Raw genomic sequence first — 10,553 nt, forward strand, 5'->3', positions numbered from 1 at the left:
TATTATATAATAATATTGTATTTTATTCGTTGTAATTTTATTAATATTCGCTATAACTAATAATTAATGACCACGGATATTACAGTGTTAAGTTTATAAAGGAATCGTTGATGCATAGCTGTATATTTTATAGACTTTTCTTGTCATGGTAACTCTGGTATTGGTATATGCTCGTACATGGTGGTGCTGCTGTTATGTCTTCTCTCACGGGTAATAAGCGTACGGTGAAGCGAAAGTCTTGGCGACGTACGGGTAAGTAGCGTAAGACGACACGGCGCCGTACGGGTGATGAGAAGCGACGTACGGCGCGGCGGCGTACGGGGAAGCGACATACCGTGAGGCGACATACGGTGATGCTGCGTACGGTGAAGCAACGTATGGTGAGGCTGCGTACGGTGAGGCCACGTATGGTGATGCGGCGTACGGAGCGGCCAGGTAGGGTGAAGCGTACAGACCACGCTTATTGCGGTCTCCAGCTGCGGCCGGGGCGGCAGATTGGGACGATTGTTTTGCAGACTGTTCGGCGGCGTAGGCAGATACGAAGCACATGGCGACGGCGATAAGGGCGAAAGATACCTGTGAAAACCCAATAAATTAGTTGCGATTCGGACAAGTATTCAAATCAGTAAATACGTAAATAGTTATGGCATTGTGGGAAAGCTCCAGCCCATTGCAATGTGTGTAACTAAAAAAAAATATATATGTCTCGTCCAAACAGGGATAAACGTATTGGAGGAGTTTTTCAAACGTAAGTTTGGGCATACAATAATAGGCTGGAGAGTGACTGTGACACAGTAGTACAGTACACATCATTTTTAGCACGACATTTGCTCATCGCAATTACATTATTATTTATTACGATATTATACTGTTTAAAATCCATAAAAATAGATCGTTCAATCTATTATTAATATATTAAAAGGTCGATTTCTCTTAAGTTACGATATTTCTGTTTTCTTTTGCTATTACATCTACTTATAACTTGATCTTTCCTAATTCAACTAAAAAATAAATAAAAATCACATTTTCATTATTTCATATTTGATAGGATTTTACATCAGTACTTAAAAATATTGATTTTACATTAACTTGTGCATTTTATATTTTGAATACAATTACGTTTTATTTTAACCTGCCTATCTAACGAATACGTGTAAATTATCACTTACTTGGAACTGCATTTTGATTATGTTCGTTGTTTGTTGCTTGTTGCTTGGAAATGTGACTTGAGAAGCTCGTATGTCCACTATAGTTGAATGATGAACTGATTGACCTGAGTCCAATCGGTCGTTTTATATAGTATTATTCGACCATGTAACGCCCAATTGTCATTCAGAGTACAATATTCCTACGTCCTAGTTACCACACATCAGTTTTGATGCCAAATAAAATAACAATTGAATTATAATGTTTTTATACAGCAGCACAATTGGATTTTTCTATTCTGTTTTATAATCACCACCCTTTTCAGTATATACTTAATACTTATATTCATCATAAGTATCCTCAAGTATCCTTGACGACGAAGAGGGTTTTGTAACTCTATATATGGATGACCCTACACTCTACAGCTGTCTATACATCGTCGTTTATGCGGCAATGTGATATTATTGAAAATTGTTATTTATTATTTTAATGAATTATGCATATTATGACAATACTATTATGACAATACTTTTATGATAATATCAATGTATGAAATAAATTGTCTACAGGCCTTGATCATAATACCTATTGGAGTTGACCTCAGTGCTGGATTACATTCGGTTGTCGAAAACTATCACAGCTACGGCCTACGGAGACATGCGAGACTAATGGTAAATCATTAGATCGAAAAGAGTTCCTATAATTTTTATATATAAAAAAAATTATATCTTATACAAAAAATGTAGTATAATACACTTTGTATCAACAATGTGATTTAAAAAAATAAATACAAACAAATAGGTGCTTAATACTTATATTAGTTATATACATATTTCCCATTGTTTACTTATTTAAATTGAACCATATGCCCCTGTCTAATTGGTTTATAATAAATCATAAATAAATAAGTTGAATTATTCCAAAATATTTATTTGAAATTATTGCATTGATGGTAAAATGTATTTAAATAACTGTTGACATTGTTATATTTACACATTACACTTTAGTTTTTTATTTAGAACACTGTTAATATTAAGCCACATAATTTAAATTGTTTGAAATATTAATTGCGTATTTATTAAATTATATTTTTTGTATAAGCAATAAGCATTAAGCAATAATTTATTATATTATGTGTATGATTTGAGCTTATTAAACAATACTATAATTTTAGTTCACATAAAAATTATTTTCATTATAAGTAAATGCTAATTTGACAAGGAATTATTGTGCTCTTGGTTATTAAAAGATGATTTCGTTATAAATCTGCTATACATATGCTGTATTGCTGCCTACAGTCGACTTGTATTCGGATATTCCCATATCAGAGATTAATCAATGTTTCCAATTAGGGAATCTACTTGTGTATAATACTTGTGTCTACAGTATCTGCCACCTAAATTAATTAAGTGTCATTGCAATAATCGTTGCTAACATAAATGAAATCATTAACATTTTTCTATTGCAAGCTGTAGCTTGATTGTTTTAATGCGTGCTGTGTAACACCGAAACACTGAAGTCTCCGAATTAGGTAAAAGTACCATGCCTAAATAAAGTTACAAGAAAATATACTTAATTTCAACTCAGTTTGTTTTAATTAATTATACATACTTTACTTAAAGTCTTAAATTAATTTAAATATTATGTATAGTTTATTAATACACTTACTTCGTTACTTTGTTACTAGAATAACAAAATAATATTACATAAATATGATTTTAGACATATCAAATTGTACTTCAATAGTACAATTAAGTATTTAGAATTTTAGAATGACTATAGATAATAAAAATTAAGAACTAATATTAATGTTGCAATTCCCTATTGCCATGAAGCTAATGGTTCTTTTTCTTAAATTTAAAAAAAAAACAACTTTTATCAGTAATATGACGACTGTTGTACCCTATATGTATTTAAATAATAAGCAATAAAACAATACTATTTTATTGCCTATTATTTGAAATATGTACATAAGTACTGGGTTTATTAAGTAATCGTATAACTTTTTTTTTTGATTTAATAAAAATAACTCTCAACCACTCGCTGCCGTTGTGAATTTTAGGTACTATAAATACATAGGTATTACATAATATTATGTAATCTCCATATTATTATATTTAGTACCTAATGTACATCTTTTAGACTGTTATCGTATTTGTTGTATGTTTCGTGTATCTATACACAAAACTCAGTACGTTATGTGACATGAATATGTGATGATAATTTACTTTTTTATGGAAATCATTTTAGGGGTAATTCACTATTTCATATAATAAGATAAACTGAATACACATTGCACAATACCATATCATATTAAAGTTATTGGTTTATTTAAATTGCAACTATAAAATTATATTAAATTCTATTATATGTTTATGGATTACCAATTACTATTGGTGTGTAAATTGTTATAATAACAATGTAAACATTTAATGTAATTTGTATGCCATTATATGTAGATTATTTGTTTTTGTCTTTATTATAAAGAAAATATTTAGTTGTAACATTGTAACATTTTTTCCCCATAATATTATTATAATATAATGTATCCATAAATTAACAAATATTATCCTAAACTAAAAACAGTTTTATATTTATTGTACCTACATAATAAAATGTACTTATTCAGTGTCATAATTAATTACTCTGGTTCGAGAAATACATTTTTACTATTTTGTTCTATTAAACAATAGAATAAAAAATATATTGAAAGCATGAAAATTAACATGCTTTTTATAGCTTATAATAATATATAAGTTTTTTATACTTTATAGCTGGTTAAGTTATAGTATGGTATAATTTACCTGCAGCATTTATCCCTAATTACAATATTTTAACTAGGGAAAAACAGAATTCAATGACCCTGCTGACAAAGTGACAGCACATCTTTAATTTATCTACACACCAGTGCACACTCTAAACAGTCCTTCTGTTGTAACTGTTTAGTTAATCTGTCCTTCAATATTATTAATTCAGTATTTACTTTTTTTTTAATTTTTAAATATCATGTCAAATATTCATTTTATATTTATAAAGTTAATAAATTAACCTTATTATGGTTATAGGATCACTCTACAAAACCAACGTAGTAAACACTAAACTTATCATCCATCATTAAGTGAGCATCTAAAATTTAAAATGATATAGGTAATTTATTTTCAATTGGAACTCTGTAGTCAGAGCCAGGGAGTACCTATTATATAGGGACGAACAAAAGACAGTAAAAATATTACCGTTATCTTAATCAATTAAATAAGTAAATGACATACCTATTTAAAATAAATTGTATTTACAGATCTGTTTCCATGTATTATTTATAGTTATACTTTCGACTTGTCTAGTTTTTATCTAATTATCTCTCAACGAAACAAAGTCTGAATTATTACGTACCTATTTCATGTAGATATTTAAAGTTGTAATTATAGTATAAAAATGTCATATTAAAGTAGATGCTACTAAAAAAAGTATACACGATAGAATAACTAATAAGTAATATTGTATTAATAGTGTAGAGAACTAGATGCGACCATAGCACACCGCACAAGATTGTTTATCAGTTAATCACAGTGCGTAGCCATGAGTTGGCCATAAGGGTTATTATGAGCCCATGGGCTTTTGCCCCACACCATTTGTGTTATGCCTTATGCCTTATGTTTAATATACTGAAATTCAAAGGTGCAAGTGCAAGCGAACATTTTTAAATTTTTAATTCTATGGTCAGCCATAGCTGAGGTGTCATTGTGATTTAATAGTTAATATATGTTATAGTTTAAGCATCAAAATCAATGGTATAAAATCAGGGTGTTTGAAAAAACTTTAAAAACGATAAAATCATATTTTAACAGTTTTGAAATATTTTTAAAGTTAGGTGCTCAACACTCGATCAAAAAGCGCTCTCAAGACTTGCGAGAAGCGCGACCTCTCACGGCTCTAACCTACGAAAGCATAGCGATTTCAACAGATCACAGATGGCGCTTTCGAGATACTGCGAACTGTTCGGGTATGATCTTCGGCAGACGTAGGGTTGCCGGCACCGGCAGTTCTGGTTGCTAATACTGTGGCCCGAGCTGCTCTAGTGTTGGCGAGTGTGTGATCGTAGCCGGGGCTTGAGACAGTCTGGAGATGACTCTCGAGCCCCATGTGCCGCGTCGCCGGGACGTGAGTACTGCACGGTCGTGATCCCGGATATGATCACTTAAGGACTACCGGACAGTTCGGCATCTGGTCCGGGCGATCGCTGCCATCGGTGGTCGCTTGATCGCTCGGATCCTCAACCTAACCGAAAATCTTGTTCGGCTCCGGACTCGATTGAGCGCGTTTCCGGTTGAGGGTGGAGTATGCTCACGGTGGATGCGATCGTAGGGCATTGATGCCTTGTGGGACCATCACTCTGTGGCCCTACGCCATTGATTGGGAGCGCGTGTGGTGGTTAATCCCCCCCCAAACGTCGACACCCGGTTGAGTCACTTCAGTGGGCGACGCGTCGGTTTGTCCGATTCGTAGCCACGTGTGTACCGCTTACGGGTGGTCGGCGACAAAGTAAGCCACTTGCGCCTCGGTATCGCTGCTGCAGTCAAGTTTTACTGCAATAGCTATCCGGCGAGGCGTACACATCCATTTGAAATCTAAAACATCTGAATGTAAACCTACTTGGGTACTCGTCTAATATACTACCTACCGCAGAATAATAACTACCAAAAAACGTTTACTGATTATTAACAAATTAACAACAATATTAATAACAATTTATCACTAAATAATTTATTAATTTACCGTTGTCAAGTACTTTATAATATTTCAATACGTCATTATATATTATTATACATTATATACTAATATGGCTATTAAGATATAATTTTGTACAACTGCTATAATATGTTATTTATCTTAATACTTAATTACTCAAATGTACTTTCCTATAATAAAATGAAATAAAATAAAAATAACTACGGTAGGTAGCATACTAGCATACTACATGCATACGGTTTTTGGTAGATACCATTTTATGGTAGGTAGCATATTAGACGAGTACCGGAACTTGTATACGGATTCGGTATGTTACTGAAATTGTACTGATCAAATAAAATACCAATGTACAAGTGACGTATACCATTAAAATACACAAACAATATGCATTTTAGTTGCAATAACATTGTAATATGAAATTGGTAGAGGCGGGTGCATAAAAACTATGTCGATTGCAGTTAGTGCAGCATACAACTCCCATAATAGTATGACCATAAGCATGAAGTAATGAAAAATAAATACCAAGTATACATATTAATATTAACTCTATAATACTCTTTTACATGCCATTCTCAAATAGGTATCTAAAATTGCTAGTCAGGGTTTCTTTTAAAATATTTTCATTCTTCTACAACAAGTTAAAACTTAAAATTGTAAGTAATGTAGTTTAATAAATAGTAATATAGGTTATGCAATATAAAATATAAGCTAAATTGAATTGTTGTAACAGAGGATGACATACCCGTATGTGTTGACGTGTTGTCTCACAAGTGCGTTATGCAGCAGATTGTACTCTCAGCAGATCGCATTTACCTTCGTTAGTTTAAAAATTAACGTGAATTGACCTCTTATACAATTTAAAGGTAAGAATATTATTCAGACGACCTCATAAGTGTTTTATTATAATTTACTCGCTTCAAAATTAAAATATAATACAAAACTCATGAGGTCGTCTAAATAAGTTTAAAAAGGCCCTAGATAATAATCTTTTCCTTTAAATTGTTTAATAAGTAAATTCACTGTAATATCAAAAGTAACAGCACACTATTGAATCTGGTGAACAAAAATTTGGTATATTGTACTTTCGTACTTGTGTAAGACGGAAACAACACATGCGAGTACAATGTTCTCTTAAATAATGCTTGAAAGTATTAAAATGTTTGTATAATTTTTTTAACATTTTATTAATTTAAGCTCTGATCTTTAAGTATATTCAAAATCTTATCATTGAGCAAGGTAAATTAAAAACAAAAAAATAATAGAATGTACAAAATGATAACTGAGATCTTTGTTCATGATTATGACATTTATTAATTATTGGTAATAATTAAATTACAAAACATATTGTATAAAATAAATCACTAAAATAACTAATAGAACATTATTCTCGATAGTAAGCAATACAGTTTTAAAACAGTCAAGGTATTATAATTGATAAATGTATTCTAAAAAATAATTTAGACAATCAACGTCAGAAAGATTTAATTTATAAATATAATTTAATAACAATGTTAAATACAATATCAACATTTAGGAATGAATTTTATTCCTAAATGTAACAAAAAATAAATAAAAAATAAAAATAACGCGTTTAGAAAAACATTTACAGTGATATTCTGTTCAGATACACGTTATATAAAAACTAGAGATATCTTATTAATTGAATATTCATAGCTATTTGAGTAATATATTTTTATTACACAAAATAAATTTACATGGTCATTGTCAATGGTTCCATTTACTTCTTTGAGATGCTGCATCTGTTAGAGGAACGTAGATCACATCCATCAGCTTTTTCCTGGATACTGAACCATCTAATTTTTTATCAATCACTTCTAACACTTGCTCTCCATTTTGTGGCCCAATTGGTAATACAAGACGCCCACCAGGTTTTAATTGATCGATTAACTAATGAAATACAATACATTATTCAAAATAAAATAATATAATTAAATCTTCTGTAATAAGAACATGAACATTTTATTGTAAATATTACAATGCATAGCATATATTTGTTTAGCAATAACACTATAATTTAAACACTTTAGCAAAAAAAAAAAACTTTCAGCTAGGTATGTGTAAAGTGTAAACTATATTGAAATGCAGTAATAAACTAAAAAAGAAAAATTACAAAAATGGTAAAAAGTAAAAATAAATATATAATTGGAAAGGTATTGTTGTAGAGTGATGAAATCATCTATGCAAATCATCATTTGCACAAACTAATTTTTTTTACCCATATGATGACATATAGGCGGATAAAATACAAAAAATTGGAATACACAAGTAATACGTGTCCAGCAAGATAAAATTTAAAAACAATTTTACCAGGTGAAATAGGGTTATATGAAATGTAAGAAGCAGTAACCTTACCAATTTATATTATAAAAAAAAAATAATAGTTAATAATTATTTGTCATTCAAGTATAGATCAGACTCAAAAACAAATAAATAAAAAATACCTATTTTACCTATGTAAAATATTCATACAAATAAAAGGAGAAGAAACATAAACACTGATACTAAAGGTGTGTAGAATCAGAAATTTATTATTTTAGAGAGTGTTGATTTTACAATTACAACCGTTTTCATAGACAAATGTCAACCTGAATGATATTATCTATAATTATTATTATATTGTAATTCGCTATTGAAATATTTACCGGTTGTGGAATTTTTTCAGCAGCAGCACCAACATGTATTGCATTATATGGCGCATATTTTTCTAATCCTAGTCGTCCGTCTCCAGCTGTAACATTAGTATACTTTTATTAAATTCATAAAAACTAAATTGAAATGTATTATGATATATTACTTTCTAAAATCACTCTCTGTGAATTCAATAGTTCTGGATTATCTTTTTTAACATTTTCCAAAGATTTTTCAACAAGTTCAGGAATATGATCAATACCAACAGCTTTTCCATTTTCTCCTAACATTGTAGCCATACAAGCAGTTAAATATCCAGATCCAGAACCAATATCTAAGGCTCGTTCTCCTTCTACTAATTGATCTTTCAAAAGTTCCAAAGCGTATGCATGCTAAATTATATAATACATACAATTATTTATATAACCAAATATAACATAATACTATGCATATTATTTTAAATTACTTCCACAATTATAAGTTTAAAAAATAAAAATAATATCTATATTATATATGTTATAGGATATTCTTGTATCAATAAGTTCCCTATTTCTTTTAATATTATAATAAAAAAATGGACAGCTTGTTCTTTATTAAGGACATTGTTGAAAGTGATTCCGAAAACTTCAATATTCTTTCAGAGCTATTTAAAATTAAATTTGCATATTATAAATAATATTATGTCTTATTCAATACCATATGTGGTGCACTGATTGTAACTCCATAGCCAATACTTTGTGGTTGATCTAAATATGGTGATGTCGATACATAATTGCCCCTATCAACCGCTTTCATTATTAATTCTACTTTATCACTTTTAATAACATTGTTAGCTGAAAAAATAAAAAATTTAATACATAATTAACATTTGTTAGTTAGTAAATAATACGTAATATTAAAATGGTAAACATGTCTTGAAATATATGCTTTATCCAGAATAAGGGTACATATCAGCGTCTACTGCCTGGTGTTAAATTATTTATAACAGAGTAATATAGTTGGTAAATTTTCATAAAATTTTAAATACCTATTATTATTTAATCCAATTAATATTGACAGTATTTCAACCAAAAACTATTATAACTATCATACCCTGCTATTTACTTAAAATTAAAATCTTAAATTCCATGATGAAGCTGGTTTTAAATTTGAGAGATTATACATGATTTGAATTTTTTTTAAATTTTAAATCTATGAATAATAATAAAAATATATAGCAGAATTCAGAATTAAAAATATAATTTAATTTTAAAAATAACCAATTCAAGACCATTTTGATGGTATGATAAATTGAATACAAATAACTGGAAAAACCATCAATAAGTAATAATATTATAATTTAAAATAATTATTTACCTCGTAAGTTTTGTACAAGTTCAATATTATTTCGACCGTGAGATCTCCACGCCATTTGGAACCCTTTTGTATTTTAATTTTCCTAGTTCCAGAATTCCAGATAATACGACTAGTACTCTAGTGTCCTAATGTTCAGTGTCTGTGAGTATTATGTTTAATCTATAAAATAGTTATGATTTAAATTTCTTTAGGAGCATTCACTTACTAATGAGACATAGAATAATTTGTTCTATGCACAATGCTCAATAAATTATGATTGTTAATTGTAAATTGTTCTGTTTGATGCAGCACAGCCGTGCACAGGACGTGTGAACTAATGCAGTAATGTAGTATGCACTATGTGCCTATGTAGTACTTGTATGCACTAACATAATATTAGTTATATAAATAATTATTATAATATTGTCTGTTTTAGTTTCAGTATGTTCCAAAGAGTTCAACGAGCACAAGAATCCTTACATTAGACATTTAAGTACTTATCAAAATATCAACATCACAGAGATAATAATATCTGTGGTTTTGAGGTATTTTGAAATACCCACAAAATAGATAGTAAACTAATTGATAACAATTTATTATTTTTATTCTAGTGATATCAGTGATATGTGAAGTTATTATCCGCCATTTTAAATAAGTCAAATGCATGTCAAAATCCC

At 29.6% G+C, this 10,553-nt stretch overlaps 2 protein-coding genes across 4 annotated transcripts; both read right to left on the bottom strand.

The window, feature by feature from the left end:
- On the bottom strand, positions 1 to 1,297 carry LOC111042314 (serine/arginine-rich splicing factor 8-like). The gene is made up of 2 exons (XM_022326885.1): positions 1,170 to 1,297; positions 1 to 576 (listed from the first exon to the last, which is right to left on the bottom strand). Exons 1-2 carry the CDS (start codon positions 1,179 to 1,181, stop codon positions 205 to 207), a joined length of 384 nt encoding a protein of 127 aa, XP_022182577.1. The 5' UTR covers positions 1,182 to 1,297; the 3' UTR covers positions 1 to 204.
- A 5,910-nt stretch (positions 1,298 to 7,207) lies between these two features.
- Positions 7,208 to 10,400, bottom strand: LOC111042311 (protein-L-isoaspartate(D-aspartate) O-methyltransferase). Of its 3 annotated transcripts, none has more exons than XM_022326882.1 (6): positions 10,103 to 10,400; positions 9,898 to 10,022; positions 9,238 to 9,374; positions 8,708 to 8,933; positions 8,556 to 8,641; positions 7,208 to 7,800 (listed from the first exon to the last, which is right to left on the bottom strand). In XM_022326882.1, the coding sequence occupies exons 2-6, from the start codon at positions 9,950 to 9,952 to the stop codon at positions 7,618 to 7,620; spliced, it is 687 nt and encodes a 228-aa protein (XP_022182574.1). In that variant the 5' UTR covers positions 9,953 to 10,022; positions 10,103 to 10,400; the 3' UTR covers positions 7,208 to 7,617. The 3 variants fall into 3 exon arrangements, with proteins under 3 accessions (XP_022182574.1, XP_022182573.1, XP_022182572.1); XM_022326881.1 differs by having other exon boundaries at positions 9,898 to 10,036; positions 10,103 to 10,399; XM_022326880.1 differs by having other exon boundaries at positions 9,898 to 10,056; positions 10,103 to 10,399.
- Positions 10,401 to 10,553: the final 153 nt, after the last annotated feature.

Source organism: Myzus persicae, unplaced genomic scaffold, assembly GCF_001856785.1.
Source record: "Myzus persicae strain clone G006 unplaced genomic scaffold, MPER_G0061.0, whole genome shotgun sequence".
Taxonomy (NCBI): Eukaryota; Metazoa; Arthropoda; class Insecta; order Hemiptera; family Aphididae; genus Myzus; species Myzus persicae.

Coding starts and splice junctions, on each gene's coding strand:
- LOC111042311 (XM_022326882.1), bottom strand. CDS start 9,952: ATGGCGTGGAGATCTCACGGTCGAAATAATATTGAACTTGTACAAAAC. Junction 8,934..9,237: donor CAATCAGTGCACCACATATG/GTATTGAATAAG, acceptor TATATAATTTAG/CATGCATACGCTTTGGAACT. Junction 7,801..8,555: donor CTGAAAAAATTCCACAACCG/GTAAATATTTCA, acceptor GTATTTCATTAG/TTAATCGATCAATTAAAACC.